The sequence below is a fragment of the Osmia bicornis genome, chromosome 6, assembly GCF_907164935.1.
Source record: "Osmia bicornis bicornis chromosome 6, iOsmBic2.1, whole genome shotgun sequence".
NCBI lineage: Eukaryota > Metazoa > Arthropoda > Insecta > Hymenoptera > Megachilidae > Osmia > Osmia bicornis.
This window is the reverse complement of record NC_060221.1, coordinates 1,873,439-1,889,135: the sequence shown is the minus strand read 5'-3', so window position 1 is coordinate 1,889,135 and position 15,697 is coordinate 1,873,439. Positions and strand designations below refer to the sequence as shown.

General features: G+C 27.1%; 3 protein-coding genes across 9 annotated transcripts; 1 reads left to right on the top strand and 2 right to left on the bottom strand.

Annotated features, from left to right (window-relative positions):
• The first annotated feature begins 814 nt into the window (after positions 1–814).
• LOC114877351 (REST corepressor 3-like) lies at positions 815–8,434 on the top strand. 7 transcript variants are annotated; one of them, XR_003789555.2, is made up of 11 exons: positions 815–1,067; positions 1,576–1,644; positions 1,818–1,892; positions 1,976–2,190; positions 2,274–2,456; positions 3,112–3,222; positions 3,653–3,741; positions 4,016–4,190; positions 4,332–4,646; positions 4,726–4,888; positions 6,400–8,434. XR_003789555.2 is itself a non-coding variant. In XM_029189832.2 (10 exons), the coding sequence occupies exons 1-10, from the start codon at positions 965–967 to the stop codon at positions 4,807–4,809; spliced, it is 1,419 nt and encodes a 472-aa protein (XP_029045665.1). In that variant the 5' UTR covers positions 815–964; the 3' UTR covers positions 4,810–8,434. The 7 variants fall into 7 exon arrangements, 2 of the variants coding, with proteins under 2 accessions (XP_029045665.1, XP_029045666.1); XR_003789554.2 differs by having other exon boundaries at positions 5,328–8,434; XR_003789552.2 differs by having other exon boundaries at positions 4,975–8,434.
• On the bottom strand, positions 8,430–13,708 carry LOC114877348. Its single transcript, XM_029189826.2, has 8 exons — positions 13,530–13,708; positions 12,567–13,453; positions 11,817–12,504; positions 11,361–11,748; positions 11,141–11,283; positions 10,906–11,057; positions 10,447–10,836; positions 8,430–10,370 (listed from the first exon to the last, which is right to left on the bottom strand). The coding sequence occupies exons 1-8, from the start codon at positions 13,605–13,607 to the stop codon at positions 8,549–8,551; spliced, it is 4,548 nt and encodes a 1,515-aa protein (XP_029045659.2). The 5' UTR covers positions 13,608–13,708; the 3' UTR covers positions 8,430–8,548.
• On the bottom strand, positions 13,526–15,614 carry LOC114877355 (cytochrome c oxidase assembly factor 6 homolog). The gene is made up of 5 exons (XM_029189837.2): positions 15,195–15,614; positions 14,763–14,860; positions 14,473–14,614; positions 14,249–14,310; positions 13,526–13,806 (listed from the first exon to the last, which is right to left on the bottom strand). The coding sequence occupies exons 3-5, from the start codon at positions 14,611–14,613 to the stop codon at positions 13,698–13,700; spliced, it is 312 nt and encodes a 103-aa protein (XP_029045670.1). The 5' UTR covers position 14,614; positions 14,763–14,860; positions 15,195–15,614; the 3' UTR covers positions 13,526–13,697.
• Between the last annotated feature and the right edge of the window lie 83 nt (positions 15,615–15,697).

Genomic DNA, 15,697 nt, shown 5'->3' with positions numbered 1-15,697 from the left:
ATTCTCAGGTATAATTCGTATGACCATACCTCGTGACATCATCAATGTATAAAATATATCGATGTCTCGTTATTTCAATCTGATTTTACACTATAATTTACTGATTACGATATAACTTGAACCAAATCAGTTATAATTTTTCTTATTTTTTACGTATACTTATATGTACTGTTTCAGATTTTTTATGTACTCCATTAAATAAGGATGTACTTCGTCTGAATAATGACGTACAGAACTTTAAGGATCAAGAACGTATTACAGCAGAATTAGTTTAAAATAGTTTTCAAATTTATACTTTCTTCAATTACATAACTGCAAGACATTTATTTATTAACAATCTTGCTTGTTTTGGTCTTCGGTTGACGTATTCTATCTATAGTTATAGAAGTAGATCATCAAAACAAGTGCATATGTTTTCTTTCACGATACGATAAAATAATTACAGGTACCCATGTATTTAATATCAAGTATTATCATACTGAGGATATTATTTATTTAGTAATAACATGAAAAGTTAAGTTAAAATATTATACATTTTTATATAATGATATTAACTCAATAATACTATTAGATATAAAAGTTTCTTATGTTAATATCGGAAATTATAGATTAAAGTTATACTTTTTCGTTAAAATAAATTATATAAATTTATTGATAAGGTTTATTTATAACAATACAAGCAGAACGAATTGTAAAGTTTGTTCTTTAAAATATAGTTAATTTCGAAATATATTGAAAATGTACGTTGCCATCTTTATTCAGTAAATCGTTAACCAATCAGATCACTTTCAATAAGCAGCCATTTTACTTTCGCTACGGTCGCACGAAGCGCGAGTCAGACTCTACGGAGTACGGAGTAGTAGCAAGCTATCGCTTGCATTGCGGGTTTCGTCGATTTTTCGTGCGAAAAAAGCTTTACTACCGTAATAATTAGGTTTATCGTTAGTCGAGAGAAAGCTAGAAAATGGTTTTAGCAGAAAGAAATTCCGAAAATGTTAGAAATGGTCGTAGATCGAGGGGCCCCAGCCCTAATGGACAGACGGAATCATCGAGCGAAGAAGACGGAGGTATCAATTTTATGTTACATTTAAATTATTTTTATGATTTATACAAACTTACTAAATAATTCCTTAATTAATATGTTTTAAATTAATAGAATCCTGAAAATTGAATTTTTATTTGAAAGTTTGTATATTTTTATATTGATCCGATGCGAAAATCCGTAAGGATCTTCAAACAGCGCGCCCCACTTTTCCTCTTTTTAAGTTCTTTTCATTTTCAGTTAATTCCTACGAATATTTGTGTGAAACAATTTTAAATAACTCCCGTTGAAATTATTTAACTTTTTATCTTTAAATATTTATTTAATGATATTTGATTTTTTAATTGAAATAGACTGGTATAATTGAATATTTAAACATTTATATATTTAAATTATTTGTATATATTTTAAGACATACATTTATAAACCAAAAATGAATACATTGTAATTCTTGATTATAATAATTTAACACTTATGCAATGTAACTATTATATTATCTCTGTTAATTTTTTACATATAAATTATTTTTAAAGTTCCAGCAGAAAAAATACGTGTTGGAAGGGATTATCAAGTTATTGTACCAGAATTTGTTCCAGTTAATGGTACGTTATCTTAATGAAACTAATTATTTCATGAATAATTAAAAAGTTACATCTTAATTATGGTATTTTCTTTAAAAACAATTGATATTGTAAAGTGACATTTAAAAGGAAAAGTATTTGAATACACTATTAAACCCATTTTTCCTTTTATAATTATGGATTTTATATTTTAGAACGAAGATTGGATCAATGTCCTGATAGAGCATTGCTTGTATGGTCTCCTACTACTGATATACCAGATCAAAAATGTAAATAAAAATTATACTTATTAATTTATTATTTAAATTACAATCATGATTTAGTCAATAAAAAAGAGAATAACTTATTACAGTGGATGAATACATTATATTAGCAAAGGAAAAATATGGTTATAATGGAGAACAAGCTTTAGGAATGCTATTTTGGCACAAACATAATTTAGAACGTGCTGTACTGGACTTAGCGAATTTTACACCATTTCCAGATGAATGGACAGTCGAGGATAAAGTTCTTTTTGAACAAGCTTTTCAATTTCATGGAAAGAGTTTCCACCGTATTAGACAAATGGTAAGCCCTGTTTTTTACATTATAATTTCAAAAATACTGTTGGAGTTATACATATCATAACTACTTTTATAACATGTTTTCAGTTACCTGATAAATCTATTGCCAGTCTTGTGAAGTATTATTATAGCTGGAAGAAAACACGAACTAGAACATCATTAATGGATAGACAAGCAAGAAAGTTAACAAGTGGTGGTAAAGAAGGAGAAAATGGTAGTGAAAATGGAAGTGAGTTGGGTTCCAATACAGACAGCGAATCAGAAGAAAAAGTAAGACGTTTTTTCAAAATATTTAACAAATGCATGTATTTGATGTTTGTAAAGAAAAGAATTAGTTTTCTCTCTCTCTCTCTCTGTACAAGAGTACTTAGAATTTTATACATAACAAAATTAAATAATACTACATAAAAATAATTTTACAGCATTTTAATAAAGAGAAACGAACATTATGTTATGAATCAAAGTAAAATAATAATTTTGTTTTAGTTGCTTGTCTAATTGTTTATAAACTTAGAAGCTTTTACTACTTTTTCCATTTAATTATTTTACGTAAAATTAAAATTTGTGTTATTGCGTGTGGTAGTATTCTCCTTTTGCTACATTGTAATGCCATGGCACTGGCTTCAAAACATATGTATGATATGCAGTTGTATACGTTTAAAAAATGTATCCACACGGTAACGTATTCCATGCGGTAAATAGGATGAAAATGATCAGAATACTGATCTACGATTCGTCAACGTTAAAAAAAATTGAAATCTTTATTAATACGAAACTGGCATTAACTTTGTTTTTTACTTGAATTTTGCAATATAATATAGTTAAGAATTTTCTAAACTATTTAACGAAAAATCTACATTATATTATACAAAGCTATTTGAACCATCGTTATATCGTATATGAACGTAAATGTGGAACGTTCCAGAAATGGACGATCCACCGCGGAATACGTCGTGGAAAGAACCAAGCTGTGCCAGGAAGCCAAGGCACTGACGCCAAAGCCCCATCCGACTCGGAAAATGCCCCTCAGGTTCAGGTACTCAGCCTAAACCTTACCCAATTGCATAGCATAGTATGCTTATTATATTTTGCTATTTTATGTCTCGTATTTATTTTTTCTATCATATGCATTGTTTTTTATTGTAACGAGAAGATATTTAAAAAAAAAAGGCAGAAAAGTACACAAATTGTATACAGATAATTAATCTAAGTAGTAGAGTTGTTGAGAGGCTGAAACCTTACTGAGGAAAAAATGGAGTATAAAAAGTATTTAGTTATTATAATCAGCAAAATTAAGATTTTTGAAATAGAATTTTAAATGTACTTTTGTATATATTTTATAATTTTTTTATTGCAAAAAATTATTGTTATAGATTAGTTCAGATATATTGTTGAAAGGTTTGAATGGAGGGTGAGGGTGGGGGGAATTATTAGATCTTGTTTTAAACGGGCATTATATGTTGTAGGGCTCGTGTAGCAACTGTGGCGTTGCTTGTCATAGTGTTCGTGCGACGCCGAAAGGACACGCGTGTCACAGCTGCTATCTGCACTGGAGGTCAGTGAGTGCAAGTCAAATTAAATACCAGTAACTACAAAGTTAGTAGTCCCTTTCTCAAAATAAGAATGTTCATGCACAGATATCCTAAGAAGTGATCTTTAGACGCTCAACAATGAAATGTTACTGTCATGTATCCTCATAAGAATGCATGAGCATTCTTATCAGTGCCTCAGTTAATGCTTTTACAGAACTTGTGAAATCGAAGTACTTTGTAGATCAGATTTGATAAAGTGATAGAATTCATGATAAACTTATTCAAATGATTATTTAGGCGAACCGGTGTAGCAAGACCATTAAGTTCCATGCCAGGTCGTACAAATAAAAGAAAACCACCTCGTGGTCTAGTCGTTAATCATGACGATTTAGCGGCATTGGCGGGCCAGCCCAATCAAGCGAACAACAGTTTACAAGCGATCGACACCGAAATTGTTAGCTTAAAACGCCAAGTATGTTGTTAAACCAGAGTAATGTAAAACGTGTGGATACATTTTTTTAAATTTTTTAATATGAAATATTAAAACAATTTATATATTTGAATGCTGCGTTAGAAGACTTACTTTTATTAAGTAAAATTTTTAATTGCACAGATACAATCGAACAAACAACAAGTAAGTGCATTGAAACGTAAAACTACCGATGGTATCGATGATTTACGACCACCAGAAGTATCGAGTCGTATAAATGCTCGTTGGACAAACGATGAGTTGTTGTTGGCCGTTCAAGGCGTTAGAAAATATGGGAAAGATTTTTCAGCAATTGCTGATGTGATTGGAACTAAGACAGAAGCACATTTACGATCCTTTTTCGTGAACTATCGACGAAGATATAATTTAGATGCAGTTTTAAAAGAATACGAGGCTGAAAATGGTCCGATATTAATTGATGATGAAAAGGAAGAAAAGGTAAAATATTTTTCTATTAAATTTATTTAAACATGGTGTAATATCTCGTCTGTTTAATTCGTTTTTATATATATTCTAGATGGATGTCGATCAACCAAATGAATCAGCAGAGTCGTCTCAAAAAACGAAATCATCTGTAGGCCTTGGTCAAGCGGCTAAATAACAAATGACTATACTGTTAAATACCAAACGTGAAAAAAATAATTACAGGCACTATGAACATCGATAATATCGTCTAAAAGGTATTTGTCTATAATTCAGTTTGCTATTTACAGTTTTTACTCCTAGTTCTATCACTTTGCTCTATGCTAATGCAATTTTGCATTAGGAACACCAAGTACAAGAAACAATTTTTATTAAACTTGTGCATGGTACTGAAATCCATGTAACAAATATGTGGATAAATTAATATGGAAGAAAGTGTGTGAACTTGTTGAGCTAGCCTTATTTTTAATGTAACATATTTTGTATGTCTCTGAAATGGGGTCTTTGTTAAACACTATGAAAAAAGTGAGATTCCATTAGAAAGATTTAACGCATCATCTTAGAAAAATAAATTTAATTTATACATCTAAATACAGGTATCAAGTATTTCAATGATATACGTTTTATGTAATCGCACGAAAACATATATTTCATTCTGTTTAATTGCTTGTATTCTGTAGTATATAATATTTCTAGGTATACATAAGGGATGTTAAAATCCCATTTTAACTAATGAAAGTAATTTAAACACAAAATTACTTATTTCCAATGAAGGAAGATATAAAAATTAATAAGAAAACGAAGAATTAAGATTGTAAAATATAACAAAAATTGATATAGTTTGAAAAATTTATATACATATTGAAAATTATTGACAATTTCTATGTGAATAATCAAGGTACTTTGTGATTGTTTCATTACTATAACGATCTTTTACCCGCGCTCAAATATTAATTACATATTATTATAACGTTTTGTCATTAGAATATTTCTATGTTTGTATTAATTTCTAATTCTGCATGCATTTTGTGTCAATTTATGACCTCAATATTTAATTTTTTATAAAGAATTTATAAGAAGTTGAAATAATATATATTTACGAAACTTAGATTTAAACTAAAAAGAACATAAATGAAACAAATTGTAAATTGAATTACAACTTAGTTATATTTTATTTATGTAGAATATTGCTAAAATAACTTCAATGTTCAAAAAATAATTACATAAGATTCTGATATCGGATGGAAATCTTGTATTTATACCAATTGCATTCCTAGACGTATTAAGAAAGAAATATAAGTTCGAAAATTGAAAAAAAAAAAACATTTTTCTCTTTCCTTTTCGCTTTGTTTTTCTTTACAAAATTAATATTTATAAATAATATATCTCCACTATAATAATTATAATATCATCATAGTTTATTGAAAATCAGACAATCTTCTATTTTGCATAAAAATAGAAAAAAGGAAATAAGGAAAGAGAAATTTTCCGTTGTGTCACTGTTGTAAGTATTCGGAATACTAGCTACTTTAACTGCAATAAAATTTACAGCATTTTCAAAAGTATCAACAATCAAAGGTTTAACATGTTCATTGTAAAGTTATTTTACTTAAAATATGCAAAATAACAATGAGTGTGTTAAACCATTTGTCGCTAAGAAAGTAATGCTCAAAATAAAGATATATTTTCGTTCAAGTTCTAATGAAATACACATTTAATATTTTATCAAAATACATCATAATGAAAATTGTTTTTATTAATTTTGTAGAATGACAAATTTGAGGGGTTAAAAATCGTGCTACAAAAGATATCACATTAAAGAGAATATATTTTTGTGTCTTGCTGCTATATACTCGATCCACTTGTATACAAAAAAATATGGTTCCTGACAATTCTATTGTGCAAAATTATGTAATGTGTATACTAAAATTGACCGTATTACGAAATAACGGTGCTTCTATACTCGACAAGCACAGGCTTCTGCACTCCTATAAATAGGGAGTATTTTATTCATAGAAAAATGTATTTAAGCGTTTTCATTTGGTGAAATCCTTACGCAGAAAAGAAGAAATGTGTTTAAAAAATTTTTGAATCTATTTTCGAAAAGTTATTTAATAGTGTTAATAGAAAATATTAGTGTAAATGAACAATATTAACTTATTTTTATTTGGATGCTATATGAAACTGATAAATCGTGTCACTTAGTGGAACAGAGGCACTATATATGAAAATATCCTTCGATTTAAACAAATTGATTACTTGTTAGAAAATATTGTCAAGAAATATTGACTTCCAATCATTTTTGTTACAGTAGAATGTTAAGTTTCAAATTAGTGTAATTTTAATTATAATTTCACAGATACATCTACCTTTACTATTAATAGCAATACTAATCATACGTTAGTTTAATGTTTGTCTAGGTAGAGTATACTATTTAATAATAATAAAACACTTGCAAGCGTGTGCGCACGATTTCTTTATCAAAAAACAAACAAAAAAATATTATTCATGACAATGATTGTAAGATTAGATACACTTTAGAAATTATTACTATAAACATCAGTGTAAATAGAAGTGATCACCAAAGAAATTTACTGTAATTGTTAGCGACATATCATGGAGCGAATCAAATAGTTGATAGGATCATGTCGCCAAGCAAGTAGTTAATAAACAAAAAAAAAATGTATTATGATCAGAAGCTAATAACAAATTTGAATTTGTTTTTTAACACTTTGACGACTGGTTATGCAATTTTTTACATCAGTATTATTTGTTTTGTATTATAATACTACCTTCAATTTGAAAGCTGTTAACCTTTTGGCATATATAATAAAAACTCTTAGATATATGTAATTCTCTTAGTAGTCTTCTCAAAAAGTCATTGATGCCATAAAATATACGGTCATCAAAGTGTTAAGTAACATACATAAGACTTTAATTTTAGTATTACCTGAGTGATGATAAGGTATTTAAATATGATTATGTACTAGTACAAAGAGATTAATTTTTAAACCTATTCGATTCAAAATAATCTGTTGTTATGCACTGATCCACCTTCATCAAATTCTTTGTTCAATTATTATAGCTTTAGTGTATACAAATCTTTCACACGCGAAAGTACAGCGCAGTGTTCGAATATATTATTAAATATAAGCTTTCATGGTTCATGATTGAAGAAGAATGTTGCTTTTTATAAATGTTTTGTTCTATAATAATATTTTTTCGTGTGTTTAAAGCAAATTTCTTGCTTCGATGCTTATTTAATTATGAGTGCATTTAAGCAAAAAACGATGCGCAGCATCGACAAATAAAAATTTCTTTAAATAAATGAATTTACTTACAATAGTACCCAGATGTTTTCAAAATTGAATTTTTGTAATTTTATATATCATCGAATAGTTCGTTTGCATAAAATTCACAACAAAATTTGCAAAGCACACCTACATTATCTTATAATTATTATTGACACAAAAGTTGACAAAATTTTTTAATTAAAAGAAAACGAAGTTTCTTAAAACAAATTTATCGTATTCGATATCGCGTTATGGTATAAGATATAAGCTGTAGATATAAAGAAGTATATATTACAATGTAAAGAGTGGGACATTGAAAAATGAGAATTTCGCAATGTATAATAATATGTATTCTAGGATCTTTCAAAATTTTCTAATATTCTGATACAGTTAATGTAGCATAATGTAAATATGAAGTTATAATCTTTGTGAATGTGTACACATTTATATGAACGTAAGGTGTACAGATGTATTTATTCAGGACTATTAAATATCTATTGCATACTTTGATGGGTTAGAAAGCTTTTATTTTGAGATTCCTCGATAAGAATCGTTAATTCTCAATTACAAAATATTTATCATTGCTTATCATTTACTTAATCTAAAGTAAATGTACAGTTATTATTAACTGTATTCTTGTATTACAAGTTCTTGCTTCCTTAATAAATAATCTACATATTTAGTATTTAAAATAATTTCCAAGTTAATGTCATCAAAACATTTATTTTGAAACTGATGCTTTATTTCCTTTTTGCATAGAATGTTGATAATGTTCTCGCTATCATATTCCATTTTATTACACCTATCATAATTATACTTCTTTTGTTGTACATAATAAAAGCAAAAATTTAGAAATTTCGTATCTTCTTTGTAAGAAGGATTATCATCATGATAAAACGGATTTTCAATTGATGCATTAACTTCGAAATTTTTAATATTATGTGTGAATAATTTTACAAAAAATAGTTTCATATCTTTTCTCGTCATCTCAGAAAGCATGATTTCAGATAATAATTGTTGATATATATATTCAACATGTTCTAAATTATTAAATTTCATATTAATTTTTCGTAGAACATGTGTTCTTAAACTTTCTGCGATGGTTTCACGTATTTCAAGAATTTCATCTTTTAATAAAATTAAACAACACTGTAGAATTATTAACTTATTATTGTTAGATAAATTCACAAAGCGATAAACTGAAAACTGCATAAGTTCAACTGCTATATGTCTCGCATATTCTTCATCATGAATAGATAAATTAAGAGCACATAATAAAATCTCATTTATAAGCTGTTCCTTTTTCGAAAACAGAATTATTATGATACACTTTAAATTACATAATCGAGAATTTATTGCAATTTCCTTTGTTTCAACAAACACATTTTCTACTGTTTTTTCAATATCTAATCCGTTCATATTCAATGATGACCAATGTTGTAAGGTTTTCAAAGCATAATTTACCATTGCATTTAAAAGTAATTCATTGCAATCATGTTCATTTATAAATAATAAACGTTCAAGAACTACCTTTAAAATTGATGTACACTGTGAGACATGATTTAAAAAAGAGATCGTTTGATCAATGCAATAAGAGTTCACAATCTTATGTATAATATCACTATCAATGTTACTTGTACAATTAAAATAATCAGCGCATAATTTTGTTGAAACATCAATAAACTGAAAAAATCCTGGTTTTACTTTTTCAGAAGTGAAAACATGTATGTTTTCATTGAAATTAAATATATCCGTAGCAGACATTTTATCAAAATTAAACTCTTTTAATTGTAGAAATAAAGTCTCTAATACATAACATATCTGTGAATTATTTTCTTCTTTAGATAAATTATTCCAAATTTGTAATATTCTACGAAATCGTAATAATTCTGTACATGGCTTTAATTTATTATTTGTACATGGTATAATATCTGAAGATGAATTCAGACATTCAATTTCAACAGCCAATTTTTTCTTTAAATATTGCATTGTTAGTAAATAACCGTGAATTAAATTAACATTCTTACACAAAGAAAGACTATATTTCAATTGTTTTATTACTGATGTAATTTCTAAATATTCTGTTAAGGCTGCATATGCTTTTGCAGCTAAAAGTCTAACATATAAAACAGGATGTTGAAACAATAATGTACGAAGCAAACATTTTGCTGTGGATATAAAATGTTGTGCAGGATGATCAATTAATCTGCAACCACTATTTGAAAATTTTGAAAGGAGCATAACGATAGGCACGATGTTTGAATTTATATATGATTCAATAAAATATTCGGTAAATTTCAATTCTTGTATAACGTAATTAGCGAGTATCGGATAATGCGTAATAAAATGATTAATTGAGTATCCATTTCCAAAGTCTAATGTATCCCCATAACTTTGACCCACCAATCTTGGAACTATTGCACCAAACAACTGTAGACTGGCATTTCTGAAAACATTTAAATGTATGTTGAATTTGTTTAAATGTATATTAGTACAATAACGTTGCAATTTTAAATGACTACCTTATTATCCATATTTCGGATTTCAGTTGTCTAAAACAAATCAATGCAATTTTTTCCATGTATGGAGTTAACTGTGCGTGTATCTCTTTATTGGCTACCAGAGCCCGTAAGAAATGCAAGCGTCTTGCCGTAGGGAAGTCATATTGAATTACTAACTCTTTCAAAGAATAGTCTACAAAATCACCTAGCAAGAATAACAACTTTCGCATCGCAAAATGCAAAAGAGGTCTGTCTCTTCGATTATCGCCGACAACAATTCTATGAAACATTATCGACAGGCCAGCATCTCTTCTGGTAATATTTAAAGAATGTATCATACTGTCATCTTTCAATATACGGAGAATATGCATTTTTAGTAAATCAGAATATTTACTTTCTTTGCATAAACATCTGAAAATTGTAATATTATATACAATTACAAAATAATTTAATCCCTTTTTTAAGTTAACTTAATGATACCTGGTTAAATGTCCTATTGCTGTACCTGCAGCTTCTACTACACCTTTATGCCTACACCTGAGTAACACAGCAACAATAATATTAATAGAAGACTTCACTGTTTCATCAGAATACATTAGTGTACCTATTTCACAAGCTATTTCACAGGATACCTAAATAAAAAATATATATAATTATATTTTTATAAATGTAATGTGATATTAATTAAAATTAATAACAAAAATCAAAACATTACCTTTAAAGACATCCAAATACAAGAAATAAGAACTTGATGTGCAGGAGTTAAATTTAATTCGTCAAAATTAATACTATCTACTTCACTGTTTTTAATAACATCATCAATTGCTAATCCCATTTCAGCAAATGAAGACGAATATTCTATAAAATAAATTGCAATTTTATTTATGAAGAAAAACATTCCAAAATTATTCAATAATATATCAAATGAAATATACCTTTGTTTTCAGACTTTGAGGAAAGTGCAGACAGAAAAAAATCAGTTGCATCTACTAATAAAACCAGTATCTTTTCAATAAATTTTGAAGTTAAGCAAACATTTTCTGGGCCATTTTGAAAAGCAATATTTCGTAAAGCAGTCAGTACACCATAAAATGGTTTATTTTGAACAATTGCTTTTAAAATATCTTTTTTCATTTGTATCAACTGACTTGTAGCTTCATCAAATAAAAAGTCCGAGTAACTGTTATAATTTTTGCATTCAGTCTTATTGTGTAAAATATCTAAAGGGACCCAGTTGACTAAAATTTTTATAAGAGCCGCACCGCTTTCGATTTCATAAAATTTAGAAGAATTACAGTATTTTAACGCTGTCTGATACAATACCTGAAACAGTCATATTTGTTTTACTTATCCATCATTGAGAAAAAGTGTTTAAATAAAAACCTTCTTACTTGTTTCTCCAAACTAGACAGAATATCCTTATCGAAGTAATCAAGGATAATTGAAGTAGCTAGTTGCTTGATATCAAATGCAGAGTCCAATACAAGTGTTAATAAAGCAAATAAACTCTCTTTGTTCGTAAAATTCAAATCTTCGGTTGGATAGGAAAGTACGATTCTGTATAAATTTAAACCAAAAATTTTTCGTTGATAACAGGAACCAATTTCAAAACAATCCAACAAAAATTCATGTAACCAATGTATAATATATTGTACATCATTTATGGTTTCAGGTTTAGTGTCACGCATCTTTATAATATTAGCATAAAATATTTGAAAATATTTAATAATTCCATCTCTCATACAAACAGACGTACTATTTGCATTATACCATAAAAAACTTTTGATTGTGAAAAATTGATCTTTACATTCATTATACAAGTTGATTACTTGATAGCAATTTATTGCAAATCCATTTAATCTCACAGTTTCATTTTTATGATTTATATAGCATTCAATTCTTGCTTGTTGTGGAAGAACAATATGCATTTCATTAGACATTCTTTGAAGATTTGAACGTAGAAAATGTCCTTTTATGTCTTCTACCAAATGCCACAAAAATTTTAAGATATTTCCGTGTATTTTAATAACTGGTTCAATCCAGTGTTTGCAGAGTAATTGAAGAGCATTATAATTTTCACTGTAATCAAAAACTTATAATTAAACTTGAATTACTGAATTGTGTAAAGTAGTTTTACTCACTTTTCAATTGATTCCCAATAATGAAAAAGATAATTCATTATATCTCCAAATGCTGCCTTCCACTCGCTTTCGTTTAACTTTTTTACAATAGCAAGATAAACTTTTGTACCTCCCGAACGCAAATAATATTTTGTTAAGCTGGTACATAAGGAAAGTAAAAATTTATAAGATGTCATAATTTTAGTATTGTCCCAAATTTCACAAATTTCTGCCAGTATATCATATTTTATTTCATTTTGCCAAGAAATTGTATCAACACAATGTCTAAATAGAAATTCTAAGTATCCATCATATTTCTTTTCCATAATTTTCAGGTACGTTTTAAAAATAAGCGTCGAGTTTTGCTTACTTATTTCATTAATACTATTACACCAGTTTGAAAAAATAATTGCTTCTAGATTTTGCTCTAATTCTAAGTTACATGTGTCCCAAAAATTTGTATTCATAGTTCTTTGCAACCACGTGTACAGTATTTTGTATGCGAAATAAGAATGTTTAGTATACTGTATACAATGTTCAAATACAATACCAAAGATAAGCTCACAAATATCATTGGAATACATTCCTTTACGATTTACTTGTAAATATCCATAGGCACACATTAATCCGAATAAATTACGTTCAGCAATATCATAATTCTTATAACAAAAACACAATTCACTAAAATTATGTTGTAAGAGATTATTAAAGGTACTTTTTACAAAGACCAAAGTAGGTTCCATAGATAGTAAAGCAAAAAATGTATGAGCAGCCAATAACATTCTATCTCGTTCTGTTTCTGTATTTGCAATAAAGATTTCTAGAATGTATGTTAGCACTGGTTGCAATTGCTTCAAATTTTCATCATTCCATGACTGTTTATAGGATGAAGCGAAATGTATTAATTTCTGAAAAAACAAAATAAAATATTTTATAAAGGTAGAAGTAACAAGGAAATTTTTCTTATTAATAAAAAATACTAACTCTGAGAATAACACTATTGTCTGAACATGTTTGTAGCTCTCTGATTAAATGATTCAATTCCTGATTTTCCACACACATTTTGTTATTAAAATTCAACAACACAAATGTTAATATAATAATTATATTGTATTCTTTATATTTTACTTCAACATTTATGTTTCTTGTTCCCTAGTTATATGAACTTGTACTTGTTGTTTGAAAATTAAACACTGCTTTTGCGGTAGTTTCAGCAGATGTTTTAGATGTTTCTGTTTTACTACCATCAAGGCTACATGTCCTGCAATTAATATGTGGTAACATTACTTTTTCATAGCTTCATTTCTCAGTAATTGTTAAAATAAATATAAAATGTAATTAATTGTTATAAAGCCATAAAAATATATTAAAAAATCTAAAAGATGATCGATTATTAATTTAAATGTAAACAAGCATGTTATTTAGCAGCCATTAAAGTAACTTTTCGCTTATAGTTTTCTAAATGCTAAATAACTGAAAAGAATAAAATAAACTGTTTTTAATATAATGGATTAAGGATTGTCATATAATATAAGACAGTATTTTGTTACTTTTAAGCATTTGTTTTATTATAAGTAATAAAAATAAGGAAACTTAATTTGAAGACAGTTCAACAACTATTAATTTAAATGGATTAAATTATAAATTACAATCGCTAAATTAGTTTTATATTTTATGTTGCTTTTGGTTCATCAGGAACATACCCCCCTTGTTCTAGTTGTTCTTTGAATTTCATGTACTCTCGTTTACGATCAAAGTGTTTTACCTATTAAAAAATGATAAAAACGAAGATTGATTAAAGGGAAAACATTATATGTAACAAAACTACAAATTATTGTTGATTTTTATATATCATTGTTACTGAAATCAACATAATATAGCATTCAAGTTTTGTAATTTTTAAGAATCAATATTATGTAAAATTTACCCATAGTGCAGGGCAGAATTTCTCATACTGATCCCTAAATTTTTTACATTCTGTGTCAGATTTACCATCATCAAGACATTTCCAATATTCATCCCTATGATTCCAACATTTTGAACGATCCTCTTTACTTGGAAAAGACATACTAAAATGAATGAACATTGATATTTAATAATTTAGAAAATATTTAGTGATTTATTTTTCTGGTCTTTTAAATTTTTTAATAAATTTTAATGTACTTCCACATTTAAACATTATAATACATAAAATTGGTAAAAATAATTTGTACTTACCTGTCCCAGATATTTTATAACTGAAAGTCTGCAACAAATATTATATGAAGTTTCTCTTATAAATTCTTAGTTATTCTTACAGAATCAAAAATAAGAACCTTAAAATAAAACATATAATGATTACATAATGTTATAGTAGTATATATAATGTATATATTGAAAGTAAACAGGTAAACAAAATCTAAATGAAAAAAGTATAAAAATGTTTAGAAATATATCAGAACTGATGATTCTTTTAATTTATTTTTCTTATATTAAATATCATTCATGTTTCAAGTTAATAACTTAAATTTGACCAGGCAATTTTTTAATTACAGATAATATGTGTAAATATGTGTGAAAACATATAGTATAAAGTAAAGCTTAATTGTACATATTGCAAATATTTTATTTCTATATATAATAACATATTTAAAAATAACAATGACTAACCTGTCTATTCGTGTTTGTTAAACAAGTTGTGAAATATTACAGCTTATGATACTGCAATGTTTATATTACAATGTTTAAATCAATTCCCATAAATTATAGAAATGTATAATTTGTATTTTTCAGTATATAGGAAAATGACATAAATTTTCTTAAACACAATTTATAGTCTCCTAGGTAGCATAATTTATTGTCTTCATAAGTGTTTTATAAAACACATTAATTGTTTATTCACACTGGAATAGAAATGAAATTTTTATTGAAGTATTAGGTCAATATACAGGCACGTGCATTTTAATAACATCATACTTTATGAATTGATAAAATTAGTGTTGCCAACATAACATGAATATCATGAAATAAAACAATTCTTTTTGGAAATTCGTTTTGCAACTAAATTTGCAGTATTCATGACAGCATAATTGAGAATTTGATGAAAATTATGAATTAACAATTAAGAACTTTTTAGTAACGAAATAAATTAAACTACAACTTTTTAAACTCTT

Bases quoted from the DNA above. Each gene is read 5' to 3' on its own strand.
- LOC114877348 (XM_029189826.2), bottom strand. From the start codon at position 13,607: ATGTGTGTGGAAAATCAGGAATTGAATCATTTAATCAGAGAGCTACAA. The intron at 11,284-11,360 runs GTATATTTCATT...TTTATTTTATAG, and splicing joins CTCAAAGTCTGAAAACAAAG to AATATTCGTCTTCATTTGCT. The intron at 11,058-11,140 runs GTAATGTTTTGA...TTTTTTATTTAG, and splicing joins GTATTTGGATGTCTTTAAAG to GTATCCTGTGAAATAGCTTG.
- LOC114877355 (XM_029189837.2), bottom strand. From the start codon at position 14,613: ATGTCTTTTCCAAGTAAAGAGGATCGTTCAAAATGTTGGAATCATAGG. The intron at 14,311-14,472 runs GTAAATTTTACA...ATTTTTTAATAG, and splicing joins AATTCTGCCCTGCACTATGG to GTAAAACACTTTGATCGTAA. The intron at 13,807-14,248 runs GTATGTTCCTGA...TATTAATTGCAG, and splicing joins GAACAACTAGAACAAGGGGG to GACATGTAGCCTTGATGGTA.
- LOC114877351 (XM_029189832.2), top strand. From the start codon at position 965: ATGGTTTTAGCAGAAAGAAATTCCGAAAATGTTAGAAATGGTCGTAGA. The intron at 1,068-1,575 runs GTATCAATTTTA...TTATTTTTAAAG, and splicing joins ATCGAGCGAAGAAGACGGAG to TTCCAGCAGAAAAAATACGT. The intron at 1,645-1,817 runs GTACGTTATCTT...TTTATATTTTAG, and splicing joins AGAATTTGTTCCAGTTAATG to AACGAAGATTGGATCAATGT.